The sequence below is a fragment of the Syngnathus scovelli genome, chromosome 19 (genome assembly GCF_024217435.2).
Source record: "Syngnathus scovelli strain Florida chromosome 19, RoL_Ssco_1.2, whole genome shotgun sequence".
Classification (NCBI taxonomy): Eukaryota; Metazoa; Chordata; class Actinopteri; order Syngnathiformes; family Syngnathidae; genus Syngnathus; species Syngnathus scovelli.
The window spans coordinates 7927473-7942700 of record NC_090865.1 but is presented as its reverse complement, the minus strand read 5'-3'; the positions used below and the strand labels follow the sequence as shown (position 1 = coordinate 7942700).

General features: G+C 44.6%; 1 protein-coding gene and 1 long non-coding RNA gene across 2 annotated transcripts; both read right to left on the bottom strand.

Annotated features, from left to right (window-relative positions):
- Nucleotides 1–307: 307 nt before the first annotated feature.
- ubqln4 (ubiquilin 4) lies at nt 308–5196 on the bottom strand. Its single transcript, XM_049750835.1, has 11 exons — nt 5001–5196; nt 3758–3909; nt 3479–3618; nt 3136–3398; nt 2897–3055; nt 2402–2627; nt 2187–2326; nt 1923–2006; nt 1739–1854; nt 1517–1670; nt 308–1423 (listed from the first exon to the last, which is right to left on the bottom strand). The coding sequence occupies exons 1-11, from the start codon at nt 5139–5141 to the stop codon at nt 1271–1273; spliced, it is 1728 nt and encodes a 575-aa protein (XP_049606792.1). The 5' UTR covers nt 5142–5196; the 3' UTR covers nt 308–1270.
- A 3709-nt stretch (nt 5197–8905) lies between these two features.
- LOC137839728 (uncharacterized) lies at nt 8906–15013 on the bottom strand. The gene is made up of 2 exons (XR_011085862.1): nt 12277–15013; nt 8906–12199 (listed from the first exon to the last, which is right to left on the bottom strand). It is a non-coding gene; the product is annotated as an uncharacterized lncRNA (long non-coding RNA).
- Nucleotides 15014–15228: the final 215 nt, after the last annotated feature.

Here is a 15228-nt window from a genome sequence, read left to right as displayed (position 1 = left end):
TTCACTCTTCTCCACTAAACAAACGCAATTAAAAAGTGTAGTTACATGCCCGAGGCACACAGAGGCGCTGCTAGCTGCCACTTTTGGTTGGGTCGCTTAGCTCTCATTGTTCAAATGAAGCTATTTGAAGAAAATGTAGAGAATTAAGATTGTAAAAAGATGGAAAAAATTTAAAAAAATATTTTTTGTAATTATGTCTTTTGCTTAACGTGACAAAAATTTTAGCACAGGTGAGTTGTTGCTCCGCCTCTTTGCAGCTTTACAGGTACCAGGTTGACGGAACCAACCAAGACAGGGCGCAGACACGTTTTGACCATGTTTCATTTTAATTTTTTTTAGGACAGTACCGTTAAAAGTTAGTTCCAACATGTTCAATTGGGATATGAATTTATTTTTCTCCGTTTTCAGGCGAGGTCAACAAACAAAGCAAAGCTGAAGAAGCAGTTGCCATGGTTACAACTACAATGCTGAGAGTTTCCAAAGGAGAGAGCACAAAATAGATCTAGGGCTAGATTCGTCTTTTTCTTAAAACGTATGGCAGGCAAGCCCCCATACTAGAATTGTTTTGTAAATCCAACTGATTGAACAGATTTCATTCATTAATTTAAATGCGGCAAAAAAAAGGAACTTTCAGATTGAAAAGAAAGAAAAGCTCATTTTGTTTCATTGTTTCCACTCTTTGCGTCTGTAAAATCCTGTAATATGCGGCTGTGCGAATTTAATACACACAAAACCTGGGGGTCTCGCGTTGTAAGGGGGGGCACAAAAGGCACAGCAGCAGTGCCTAAGACACACAAGCACCCCCCCCCCTCCCCCCAGGAATGACAAACGACATGTGGAGGGCATCACTTGGAACGCCGCAACCATGCTTTGATCAAGAACAGAAAACAGGAAGTCGCAGGAACATTTATTTGTTCACCTTGGTTTGCTGGCGCATGGCGTCAGGCCGCGCACTTTGAGCTCTGCAAGCAAGAGGCCGTCCGTCCCACAATTGCCAAGTAATGGACGAAACAGAGGGTGGATGATGCTTAATGTTGGAATGGCGCAAAATCAAGGTGTCACATCTTGCCCAAAGTGTCTTTGTAAAGTTTGGGGAGCGATTTGCGATACTTTTAGTCTGTGGATGTGGTGTGTGTGAGCGTGTTTATGCAGGGCACTGGTATGTATGTATGTATGTATATATGTATGTATGTATTGTATGTATATATGTATGAATGTGTGTGCATGTATGTATGTGTGTTTGTGTGTGTGTGTGTCTGCATGCGTGTCTTTACGAGGGCTGCGAGCCCAAGAGTCTCTCGATGGCGGCATTGATGTCCCCTCCGGTGGCGATGAGGGCCTGCAGGTTGGCCTCGCGGTTGATAAAGCCCATGGCGTTCAGCTGGTCCAGCTGCGACTGGAAGCGCACCTCGGGGGTCTGGTTCTGCCCGGGGTAAGTCGTTGGAGAAAAAGCAAAATCACCCTTGGATCTCGGCAAACTACAACCTGCGGATGCTGTTCGTGCGTGCGTGCGTACCGCTGCGCCTCCTCCGGCAAACATTTGGAGCATCTGTTGCATGAGCTGCTGCTGTTGCTGAGTGACATTTGGCGGCGTTGCGGCACTGCTGGGCGAGGACGCGGGGTTCTCGGCGGGCGTGCTGCCTCCGGCGGGGATGCCACCTGCCATCAAGCTGCGGCCAAAAAGAAATGTGGCTATAATGTTGCTTGTCAAGCGCGCGCGTCTGCTTGTGGGGCTCACCTAGGCATGAGGCCAGGCGCTTCGGTCTGCAGCGTTTGCAGGCCCTGCTGGATCTGCATGAGCGCTTGCATGGCACGCGGGTTGGTCATCACCGACAGCGCCTCGGGGTTCTGCATCTGGAAGCAAACAAGCCATCAAAGTGAGCTCAGCTCGGAGGCAACGCACAAGAAAACGCCCGTGCTACCTGCTGCAGGAAGATGGGAAGCTGAGACCGGAACTGTTCTTGCAGCTGTGGGTTTCCGGCAAACAAGGGGTTATTCATCATCACCTGGGAAGACACAGACGATTCTTCTGGGTGAGAGCGTAGGAAAATAATGCAATGTCTGGGGCAAGTTCTTAATTCTCCAAATTGCTTACTGAGCTAAAAATGACGACTGTGTGTTTTTCAGGCGTGGCTTGAGAAACTTTTTAAGTTTGTTCTCGAGTCTTCTCATGACCAGGTACCCACCTGGGAGGCCAGCTCTGGGTTCTGGGACAGTGACTGCATCATGCTGCGCATGTAAGGAGCAGAGAGCATGTTCTGCATGAGCTGAGGGTTTTCCGAGATCTGCTGCAGGAGGCTCTGCATGCCCGGACTGCTGAACATTCCTGGGTGCGAGGGAAAAACAAAACAAAGACATGATCTCAGTGGACAGGTGCCTCTGATGACTGTCACCATCGTACCGTTTCCAAGACTGGCAGGGTTGACACCCAACGGGTTGGACACGGTGGGGTTAGTGCTGGTGGCGGGGGCGGCCGTGCCTCCCGCCGAGCCGCTGCCGTTCTCCGGTGGGGTGGAGGCGTTGGGCGGGCCCCAGGGATTGGGCAGGGGCTCGCGGTTTTCCGTCCGCGACGGCTGGACGCCTGACTCTGAGCCGCCGCCAAGGGCCGAGAAGGGGTTGTTGCCAAACTGCCCGGGGAAAAGGTTCAAGCGGGAGACCCCCTCAATGTCAAGCCATTCAAATTGGCAATGCTTAAGATGTTTAACGGAAACGCAGGACTTAAGGTGAATGTGGCATTATGGCAAATGAGAAAGTGCGACATTTTTCTTGAGGGATATTTTTGCTTGTGAAATGTGGACTTCAGCTGGAAGTCGGAATGGTTGAAAAGTTTGCTACCTGACATGATGTGAACGTTGTTTTGCTCCAAGAAGAGAAACTCTTCTGGCATCTCATTTACCTGCTCTCTGGCGGCGCTGAACATGGGCTCCTGGATGTCGGTGTACATCCTGCGCAAGGCGTTGTAGCCGCCCGGGATGCTTTCCAGGTTGCTGAGAGCCCGGTCCTGGTTGCGCATCATCTCCTGCATCATGGCTGGGTTGCGAGCGAGCTCCATGGTCTGCGGCGAGGGACGCAATGTGGACAAGGAGTCAAAAGCAGCACAGGTGGATGGGGTGCTTCCCCACGACTCGCGCCCACCTGTCTCATGAGCTCAGGATTGTTGAGCATGTGCGAGATCTCTGGGTTGCGCTCCATCAGCTGCTGCATTTGCGGGTTGGACACTATCATTTGTCGCATCAGGTCCGGGTTGGACATCATGTTCTGCACTAGCGGGTTCTCCATAAGCTGCGAGAGCATCTCCGGATTGGACATGAGCTGGCGCTGCATCTGCTGCTGGAGCTCCATGAAGTTGGCCGAGCCCATGCCCAGGCCCGCCAGGTTAGAGAGTTCGCCAAAACCCACTGCGGGGAATCAAAGGGGAGGCCGGTGAAGGCCACTGCACATTCGCGCAGAGACACTCACAGGAAACCAGCCAACTCACTCAGCAGGTTTGGCGTCTGTGCAGGCAGCTGGGGGGAGCTTGCCGTGGAGGCTGCTGCGGTGCCCGTGTTGGGGGCGCCAGCGCTTCCTGCTGGCGTGGGCGAGGAACTCGAGGCCGAGGTGCTGCCTCCGTCTGAGGCCCTACGGGCCAAATAACGTGAAAAAAAAATCTGAGAGTGCAACATTATTTTTTAGATTGTATTATTATTCATATTCTATATATGTATACGAGTGGAAAACAACACTGCGTGGCTACAATTTGGCCAATGCGCCATCTTACTTCTGTGCTGTCTTGATGACCAGGTGCACCGTCAGGCCATCCTTGATGCCGTGCTGGCTGAGGCTGTCGCCGTCCTTTAGGATCTTGCCGGCAAAAATCAGCACTAACTGGTCTTGCTTGGCTTTGAAGCGCCTCGAGATCTCCTCCTTGAACTGAAAGACAGACCATGGGCTCAGTCCCAAACCCAAACCTGGAATGCTGTTTCATGATTAACACCGTTTGTGCTTGCTGCCATAGTGACGGAACATGGACATGACAGCAAGTGAATCTCTTCTCAAATTCACATGTCGTGATGACTTTGGCCCTTTTGAGTCACATTATCATGCCATGTTAACCGTGACAACACCGTGCTGCCAGAACAAGACAATCATGGGCAATCGAGATGACCCCTGACCTGCGTTAATGGTTTACAGCACTTTATTCTACTTTGTACCGTTTCATCCATTGCCATCAGTAAATTCCTAGTCTAAACTGTCACTGTATGCATTATTATTTTTATATATATGCGGGAGGGGGCGTCTTTATTTTCAGAGGATTCTTGCACTGCATGGACGACTTAAAACCCAGCCCAGCAACTTCGCGATGCTCGAATGCAACCAGATGTTTACATCTGCTCCATTACGTGAATAATAATAACCAAGTGATGCTGTGTTACTGCGCTTGACACGTCGTCGAGCCAACGGGCCCTGTGGGTCGCGAGCAACAATTCCCAGGGAAGCTGAACGAGCCATGACTCAGTAAGTGGCGGTGACAGTGGAGAATGTTCCAGACTCAAACGAACGCCGCCCATTTGCTTGGCCGAAACTCGCAGCAAGACGGAGGCAATTGTCCAAGCCCCAAAACACATTCAAAGGCGGCCTCAACAGTGTTTCGCACCATCGGCCAGTTTAAAACATAAGCGTCAGCTGACACTATTTACGACACAGCTAGCTAGCGTTGACTTAGCCCAGGTAGCATAGCAGCTAACCGGTTAGCCACAGCGCACATTCAAACGTTGCAATATGTTACTGTTAAGTACGCTTACTCATGATCCCGCTACACGTTTGTTGAAAATGGGAGGCTCTAGTAAAAGGAGAAAAATAATACTATATCGACAGTGTCGCACTTTGCCGGTAAGAACGGCGTCCATTCTAAGGAGGCTAGCTGGTTAGCTGAAGTTGTGGGCACGACGCTCGCTTCTCTTCCCCCTCCCCGCAGACACACGCACGCGCCTGCCACCGGCCCCGGAAAAGCCGTCTCAAACCTGTGTGACGGACGAATCTTCAGCGATGGCGATTTCCTCCTTGTCCTTGGGTGTTTTAACGGTGACTTTAATGATGGTTCCCTCCGCGGAGTCATCTTTATTGTTGTTATTAGCAGGATCTGCGGCGCCCTGGTCAGCCATCTTTACGCCACCGACGGGAAACAGCTCGCGACTAGCGTCTGCTTCCGGGTCGACGGGGGGGTCAAATATACCCCGCCGGAAGTTGGAATAATCATGATAATCATAATCGTGTCCGGAAATTTTATCATTAATCATGTTCCAAACGAATAAATTTCAGTTTTGTTTTGGAAACCAAAACAAACAAGTCTCGCGTTCGTTCTGAAATGTTCGCGTTTAGTCGAAAAACAAATAAACGAAATTGTAATTCAAACTGTTAAAATAGTTGTGACAGTTAATTTCGACCTAAAAGTATCTTTATATAACTATTAGCATCAACGAGATTGGCTTTTTATCAAACTAACTTTGATCGCTCCTGACGTCTTTCATTGTGTTGCCCGTCACACACATAGGCTCCATAACGCTCACTCTGAAAGCAAAGTGTGCCTTTCAACCCTTTGCATTGACCAGGGCAGGTTGAGAGCACACCGTTTGAAAAAACACGCTGAGAGTGAATGAACACATGACGTATAAGATAGACAATGAATGTAATGCACTAACTTGAATTACTCTTCTTCTTCTGTCGTGTGTCTTCAGACTTGCAGCGCCGTTGAGGCGAGCTGGGTCAACGAATCGTCGTCCAGGTCAATCAGGCCTTGTTCGCCATTCGGTGGCCGGTGTTTGGGGCAACTGCTGATTATGAATTACTCTGAGAACATTCAAAGAAAATGTTAGGGTTTTCCAGGTTATCTTTATCGTAGGATTATGTTGGAATGTAAACTATAATGATTAAATCAATCTTGTCTTGCCCTCACAATGCAGAGTAAGATGAAGTGGTTGCTTCCTCTGCTTGATTGACCAGCTGCAGGGGAAGCAATCAAAGTTGTTCTGTTTCCCACAACAGTGTAAAACACCCCCTGCTCTGATCTTATCAGAGGCCGGGGGTTCACCAAACCTGTCCACTCTCACCTCCACTCTGTTTCTCTCAATAAAAATGCTCCTGCAAGAGGCCTGAGTCAGACTTCATTCGATCATCGCTGTTCAGACAGCGACGAATGGACTCTCCACCTGCAGGTGCTTAAGAGGACTTACTTGTCTCCTGTTTGGTTCTTGCAAAATAAGTTGGAGTGTGCACAACTCTAACAGAAAAAATAAGAAATTGTAGTGTATACTATACACTGTATAACATTCCCGAGTGGAGAATCAATGGGAAAGATGGCGGAGTCGTCACCGCGTTTTTGAGAAGCTCCCTTAAAACTGCAAATTTTTATTGTTTAACCTTACTTTACTTCACCCGAAGTAAAACGATTGACGCGTAAAAGTTGCTTAAACCGGCGACATTAAAACATCTTGCTTCTCCAAGACCTAAGACGCCAGGAATAATGAAGGACAACGAACATGACTATTGTTCAATGGACGTGACGACGCAGGCAAAACGTGGACCAGGCTCCACGCCGGCCGGCAACACCAAGTAAGTCGATGAAGAAGAAGAAGGCTAAGACTTCTGAGGAGAAAGAGGATGACCAAGCTACCAACAATGATATTCTTGAAGCAATACTTATGTTGGGACATCGTGTGGCTGAGCTTGAGTGCCAGTTAGACGATATCAGAGAACAAAATAGGCAGAACGCTGCCATGATTGCCAACTTAACTAAGACCGTGCAAGTCAACTCGGAGGAAATAGATGGACTAAAGGAGGATACCAGTGTGCTGAACGAAAACAAAGAATTGAAGAACAAACTCTTTGAACAACAATGCTATAGCATGAGGTCATGTTTTCGAGTGAGAGGTATTAAGAAAACGAGGGATGAAAATCTCCGGGAGACTGTGGTTCAAATACTGAACTGAATTGTTCCAGAGCTCGCAGTGAAAATGGACCTCGCGGTAGATGTTCACAGGCTGGGGAAAAGAGAAGACAACTGTTAGGGTTTTTCAAATTATCCTTATCGTATGATTATGTTGGAATGCAACTGGTAATAAATAACCTACCTTGTCTCATCCTACACAAGGTCGTAAAACATCCCCTGATATGTTTTGACTAGAGCACAAGGGCTTCCTATTCAGTCTACTCTTACCCCCACTCTTTCTCTTAATAAATATGCCTTTGCAGTTGGGAGAGGCTCCAGATTTCATTCCTGTAGCGAGTGATCTCTCCACCTGCAGGTGTCTAAAAGAACTTGCTTGTCTTCCGTGTGGTTCTTGCAAAATAAGTTGGAGTGAGCAAATCTCTAACATTTTGGTGCCGAAACCCGGGACCCCTCATACCCGGTATCTGTCTGACGAAGAAGGACGTGCTGCATTGTCGACAAGCCAGCGTCCACTAGGAGGACCTGGAGGAGAAAGTCCTGGGAAGAGAATTCTTCGCTGGGCCAGCATCTTAGGTCTGCCTTCGTCTGACAGAGGTGGATTGACGGGACCCGGCAGTGCAACGAACCAGGGGACAAGTAAGTTAAAGGCCTGAAGTTGTGTGATTGTGTTGTTGTTTGTGAAACGCGTAAAATAACCCACAGGTGCACGAGAGATACGGCTTTGGTTTGTCCGAGCTATGAGATACGGCTTTGGTTTGTCCGAGCTATGAGATACGGCTTTGGTTTGTCCGAGCTATGAGATACGGCTTTGGTTTGTCCGAGCTATGAGGCCTAAAAAAAGCGCTGGAGTTTGTGTGATTGAGTGTGTGACTGGTAGGATAAATTGACTAAAAAGCAGTTCTAGCGTTTATCCACGGCAATAAAACAGGCTAGTAATTTGTTGAGAGGTCAATTTAAACCTGCATTGAGGATCCTCAAAGAAAAAAAAAAAATGAAAAAAATTGTAAAACCTTAAACTACTAAAATTAAGATGGGAAATAAGAACGGTAAATCTATTGCTCTGCTCTTCTTTAAAACGAGAAGTTCATGGCAAGTAGATTTCTTAATTGTATGCAATACATGCTGAAGTGGAAGAAAATGTATGGAGTACAAGGAAATTTGAAATGTGGAAGAAGTGGTAGAAGTGCTAGAGTGTGGTTGAAATCTTCACAAAGAGATGAGAACGAATTCAAGAGACAAAAGCTAGAAAGATGAAAACTGATGAGGTCACAAGTGTTTGTCAGACCAGGAGACAATAAGGCCCCTGTGAGCAGGTGCAAAGCCGCAGCTCAAGCAGCGGCTCAAGCAAGGGGCAAGAGGAGTTTCCGGTCCTATGCAAATCATGTATCGAAATTTAAAAGATCTGAAACCTCTCCCATATGACAGCGAAACATGTCATTGTCAGGTTATCAAAAATCTTTTTAGATTGTTAGAGCCCCTGTCCACACAAGAAGTATGACAATGCTGTTTGTAAGCCCAATTACAAATGAATAGGGATCAAATTGTGTTACACTGAAGTTAAAATATGCAAATCAAGTGGTAAAGAAATGCAACTTGCTTCTAGAAGATAAATAAATAAAATTAGAATGTGCTGTCCTCGTGTGCATGGGAGGGACCAGCTCATGATCGACCACAGGAAATGGCCAGCCTGTGACGAATCATTGTTGCTGAGACCTACCTTCCGCACGCGAGAGCTGTGCATGTGTGTGCGTATGTGTTAAGTTGATGAAGATTGGCTAAACTTTTAGTATAAAGAAATTTGCTAGACTATTGTCTATTCAATTTACACCGCAGAACAGAAACAATTTTGACAGATAAAAATGAAAGAAAAAGAGAGAAATCTGTTTGCGAGCAGAAAATAATCCACACTAGTGCATGTTAGTTGTTAGAGATTTGCTCACTCCAACTTATTTTGCAAGAACCAAACAGAAGACAAGGAAGTTCTTTTAGACACCTGCAGGTGGAGAGTCCATTCGTCGCTGTCTGAACAGCGATTATCGAATGAAGTCTGAAAGGTCTCCTTCCTGCAAGGGCATATTTATTAGGAGGAACAGAGTGGGGGTATGAGTGGGCTGAATAGAAAGCCCTTGTCCTCTAGTCTAAACATCTCAGGGGATGTTTTACGATCTTGTGATAAGGAGGACAAGGTAAGGTATTTATTACCTGTTGCATTCCAACATAATCCTATGATAAAGATAACCTGGAAAACCCTAACATCTCCCTCCTGTTTTATCATATGATTATGCTACCCCAAACAACAAAGACAAGTAAGAAAAAAACACATATATATGTATAATGAAGAAAGAAGAATAGGAAAAATAAAAACAACAAACAATGATAGCAACACTTTCCAGTGAAGATGAGGCATTACCTTAATACCCCAGATCAAACTTATTGTGTAAGCGAAAAACCTGCTGGCCAGATGTTATTAGCAGGAAAATTCTTACACGGTCCCTTTGCCTTAAGGCGACCAGAATGCTATCAATAAAAAACAAAAACACAGAAACAGTACATCATTGTATCCATCACTTGTGAAGCATTTTCGGTGGTCAAATCATCAAGTTTCTGTAAAACATGCTCAACAGAACAGCATCTACGCAATCCACGTCTCATTATCATTATCACATCTGTCACGTCTAAGAAGTTGTATATGTGCCCGTGTTTTCGTCAGCTGATGATGTTCTAGTCTGTAGGTGAGGTCTGTCACACACACTGGCGCACACACTCGTGTCCAGTTGGCAGGCAGCATCGGACAACTCCTGTGACCACAAAACCATGATCCGTACTGAACAGGCACGTGCACTCATAGGATGCAGGTGAGGCAGTGCCTCTGAACTTCTGGATGAAGTAGGTCCCGTCCGATGGTGCAGCCATGTTGGTAGTAGAGCCCTCCCCACCTGAAATGGCTCTCTTATCTTGACACTCATCGGTGATGTCCAGAGCTCCCATCCAGTTTCCTCCTGGAGAGCAGTCGTCGTTAATGCATTTGTGGGTCCTGCAACCTTGGGTGCAACATGTGTAGTCAGCAAGACTTGGAATGGTCCCTCCCGTCGTGGCTGGCCCAGTTCCTTCCTTTGATGACCTCGATGTAGACCCAGTCTCCTGGATTGATGGGGTTGTCGACCTGTGAGGAGGAAAGATCAAGCGGCAGTAAATTTGTCTTTGACACAGTTTGAGCGTCCTGATCATATAATCTGCCAAGGACTGCTCTTCATCTGTTGTTTGCAACTCTCGTAGTCAATTGTAGTGCCCATTTAACTGGCAAATAGGAATGTTTGCGGGAAGAGTTTGAACACTTCCTAATGATTCCCTTTAACCAAAAACTGTTTATGACAGGGGCATTCCCATTTATTGCCTCCTGGTTTAAAAGAGATTGTCTTACCCATGCCTTGTTTCTCCTCACACGCTCGCATCCACACAGGGTGTGAACACACACACACACACACGCACACGCACCCACGCAGACAAAGAGATTCTAATCCATCTCTCATGTAGCTTCTCTTGATAGAATCTCCTATCGGTAACTGTATAGCAGACGTTTTAGCATATAATCCCATACTCTGCTCTCTCACTTCTACTTTTCCATGTCGGTGCAGTCGTAGGTGGCCCCTATTGTAGTCATTGTCTTGTTAACTGTTGCCTTGTGACTCCTATGCATGATTGTGTGAATGTCAAAAATTGAACGTACCTAACTTTCTGACCATCCAACCTCCACTGTGGTATAAAAACCCTTACTATTGTATTGAGTAGGTACATTGAGCAACCTAGCTTCCTCCTGACTGCCAAATGTCCTGTTCTAAAATTTATAGAACTCGACCTCTACGTCTTAAGCTTGATGAGCCAAAATATAAGATCTTGCTCTTGTTTCCTACCGTTTTAGCCTATTTGTTTTATCCAAATCCGTTCAATCTCTGATTATAATCTGTAGCCCTACGTATTTTTCAAATTTTTATTTATTTATTTATCAAATCTCCTCAGTTCTGTCAAACTCAGTGCACAATGAACCTCCCTTCCACTTTGAACCAAGCTCCACCAAATTTGGGAACGCCGTAGCAAGGAGTGCGATTTGGTTGTCAGACACTCCAAGTCCATATCTTTTTGCCGCACTTCACCCTATCAAGTTGGTGTTCTTTTGTTGTTGCTTCAGAGTGACCCCATCCATCACTCTTGAATGAGTCCATTGTTCAAATGAGTCAATTTTCATCATTGTGAGTTCCTCCGCTTTCCACTGTCTTTTCTCGTCCCCGAGGATGTTGTATTTCCTCTGGAGTGTACTTGTCCTCCTCCAAGCACAACAGCAGTCTTTTCTTGTCCTTCGCCAAAGGTCAAAGGTGCTTCAGAGCCAGGCACCATTTTGTAGTTGTTCACGGCTGCAGGCGAAGACTCGGATTGGGTTTCAGGGGCCCTGACACTGAGAATGACAGGCTGGTTTGAACACTTGTAAGACTATCTCCAAATGTAGCTGCTTCCATCAATTTGCTGGTAATGTTTGTTTACCAAACTTCAAATTCTTCTAATAACAGAGGTCTCGTTTTTATATCGTAAATCCTGCAACTCATCCTATTTTTTGAGCTACATTTTATCTATCTATAGTTCCAATTTAATCAGACAGTATGTTGTCTTCTGTATCATTATTGAAAATCAACTCATCGAGGTCTGCTTTCCACATCAAGCCCTGATCTGTATGTCTTGACCTCTCACATGTTATTGTCATGCTTGCTCAAAAATGTGATTTAGAGTATGGTGCTGTGAATTCTCAATCTCCCCAATGAAATTGGATCTCACCTCGTAGTTCTTATCGTTCTCATGTTCCTGTTAGCCTGCAATTGTCCAAATCAAAAATGTTTTCTTTTAACTGTCTTTCTTTTGAACCTCTAAATCTCTCATGTTGCTAACCTATCTACACCAGAACAAAAAATTTACCACAATATAACACCAAATGTATTCGAAAATTCATCATAAAGTGTTGTCTTATTACTATCTTCCACTATCTGTCCTACTCGCTCCCCCCCCCTTTTGAGGCTTGGCAACGCCCATGCCTCACACCTTGACAAACTTTTTGGGAGAATGTGTTCTTTACTACATACGATTCCATCATCATTTAATTTGACTTTCTTTCCAAAACGCTTCTCAATTTCTCAGTTCACACATCTTCTACATGTGTTACTGGTTCTCCAGTTTTTTTTCTAGTTAATTATCAATCCAAAAGCTACGTGTTTCTTTCTAACATTCAACCTGCTCAAAATCACTTTTTCATCAAAGTCGCTCTACTAATTCTCTATAGTATTCGCCAACGACTTCAACCATTCAACCTGTAATTTCTTTTCATTCAGGCTATCATTCATCAATGTTCATTTGCATCTCACACGCAGTCTCCAAAAAGGAGTCTTTCTATCACATTGGTCCCAATTCATCCAAGCTCACCACACAACATTCATATATCATTTTCAACTCAGGTTTCCTGGTAGAACAATCCACCAATTCAAAAAAACTTAACTAAAACAAACAATTGGCAAATTAATCTGAAGTTTTTCTTTGGTTTTAAATTTGAAGAACTCAATCTCTCAGATTTAGCTTGCATTTAGAATTTTGCATAATCTTATAACACAACCAATCAATTATTCCTATTAAATGTAGCATTGCAAAATCTTAAATTCACAATTTAGCTTCTTCCAATTCCTGAAAGCATGTTCTGTCATTTTTTTTTTTTTTTTTTTTCCGAATTTCTCATGTGGGCTCGACACTTAACATGCACTAGTGTGGATTAGTTTCTGCTCGCAAACAGACTTCTCTCTTTTTCCTCTCATTTTTATCTTTCGAAATCATTTCTGTTCTGCGGTGCAAATTGGATAGACCACAGTCTAGCAAATTTTTTTATACTAAAACTTTAGCCAATGTTCATCATTTTAACTTATACGCACACACATGCACAGCTCTCGCATGCAAAAGGTAGTTCCCAGCAACAATGATTCGTCACAGGCTGGCCATTTCCTGTGGTCGATCATGAGCTGGTCCCTCCCATGCACACGAGGACAGCACATTCTAATTTTATTTATTTATCTTCTAGAAGCAAGTTGCATTTCTTTACCACTTGATTTGCATATTTTAACTTCAGTGTAACACAATTTGATCCCTATTCATTTGTAATTGGGCCTACAAACAGCATTGTCATACTTCTTGTGTGAACAGGATTTCTAATAATCTAAAAAAAAATTCTAATAATCTGACAATGACATGTTTTGCTGTCATATGGGCATCTATTCTTTCTTTCTCTGTATGAGCATAAGCGGTCAAAGAGGAGGAAGCTTGTCATGCTAAAAATGAGGCTTTTCCTCTTTTCCTTCCTCCACCCTTTGATTGATATTGTTTTGCAAAACGACACTCTCGTGCGAAGTGTCCTCGTCTCCCACAGTTCCAACAGTTGTCAGAATCTCGTGGGGGTTTTGAATTATATGGCGGCCTGCGACCTTGTTGGCCTCTACCTCTCCCTCTAACCTGCTGGGACCCTTGGAAGAAGACTGTTGTATCTTCATCTAGTTCATCATCATCATTATCTAGATGAAATACATCAGAACTTTTGCCTTTTTTGATCACTTTTTCAGCATGTCTGGCCCATTGCATAGTTGTTGTCACACTTGCAACATCCACTTCCACCAAATGTTTCCTCACCCAGTTGCCTATTTCAGGGCGGAAATTAGTGAGGAGCGCATTTTTAAGCTGTTGTTGATAAGCACTCTCAGCTGTATCATTGAATGGGATGCCACTATGCACCCTGAATTCTTTTTCAAATCTATTAAAAAATCTACTTGCCATGAACTTCTCGTTTTAAAGAAGAGCAGAGCAAGAGATTTACCGTTCTTATTTCCCATCTTAATTTTAGTAGCTTAAGGTTTTACAATTTTTTTTCAATTTTTTTTTTTTTTTCTTTGAGGATCCTCAATGCAGGTTTAAATTGACCTTTCAACAAATTACTAGCCTGTTTTATTGCCATGGATTAATGCTAGAACTGCTTCTTAGTCAACTTATCCTACCAGTCACACACTCAATCACACAAACTCCAGCGCTTTTTTAGGCCTATCCAGGGATGGGTGTAAAACCCTCCCAAACAGCTTTGGAAAAACGGACAAAAGAAAAAATCTACGCCCTTCTTCAATTAAGAAAAAGAAGCTCTGTTTTTCTTAGCCCGTTTCTTCCACTGGGACTTGAACCCAAGCTATTCTTTGGCTTGGAAAAACATACAAAGAAAAATCTACGCCCTTCTTTGATTAACAAAAAAGAAGCTCCGTGTTTCTTAGCACGTTCCTTCCACTGGGACTTTAACCCAAGCCAGATCCCTCAGCTCGGAAAAACAGACAAAGAAGAGTCTACACACTTCTTCGATGAACGAAAAAGAAGCTCTGCCTTTCTTAGCCTGTTTCTTCCACTGGGACTTGAACCCAAGCTGTCTCCCGTGCACCTCTATGTGTTACGCGTTTAACAACACAACACAATTTCAAGCCTTTAACTTACTTGTCCCCTGGTTCGTTGCACTGCCGGGTCCCGTCAATCCACCTCTGTCAGACGAAGGCAGACCTAAGATGCTGGCCCAGCGAAGAATTTCCTTCCCAGGTCTTTCTTTACCAGGTCCGGCTAGTGGACGCTGGCCCGTCGACGGTGTACAGCGCGTCGTCCTCCGTCAGCCAGATGATGGGTATGAGGGTCCCGGGTTTCGGCACCAAAATGTTAGAGATTTGCTCACTCCAACTTATTTTGCAAGAACCAAACAGAAGACAAGGAAGTTCTTTTAGACACCTGCAGGTGGAGAGTCCATTCGTCGCTGTCTGAACAGCGATTATCGAATGAAGTCTGAAAGGTCTCCTTCCTGCAAGGGCATATTTATTAGGAGGAACAGAGTGGGGGTATGAGTGGGCTGAATAGAAAGCCCTTGTCCTCTAGTCTAAACATCTCAGGGGATGTTTTACGATCTTGTGATAAGGAGGACAAGGTAAGGTATTTATTACCTGTTGCATTCCAACATAATCCTATGATAAAGATAACCTGGAAAACCCTAACATTAGTGTCAAGCCCTCATGAGAACAAAACAACAGAACATGCTTTCAGGAATTGGGAGAAGCTAAATTGTGAATTTAAGATTTTGCAATGCTACATTTAATAGGAATAATTGATTGATTGTGTTATAAGATTATGCAAAATTCTAATTGCAAGCTAAATCTGAGAGATTGAGTTCTTCAAATTTAAAAACAAAGAAAAAATTCAGATTAATT

Bases quoted from the DNA above. Each gene is read 5' to 3' on its own strand.
- ubqln4 (XM_049750835.1), bottom strand. From the start codon at position 5,141: ATGGCTGACCAGGGCGCCGCAGATCCTGCTAATAACAACAATAAAGAT. The intron at 2,628-2,896 runs GTAAATGAGATG...TTCCCCGGGCAG, and splicing joins TCAGCGCCGCCAGAGAGCAG to TTTGGCAACAACCCCTTCTC. The intron at 2,007-2,186 runs GTGGGTACCTGG...GTGTCTTCCCAG, and splicing joins ACCCAGAGCTGGCCTCCCAG to GTGATGATGAATAACCCCTT.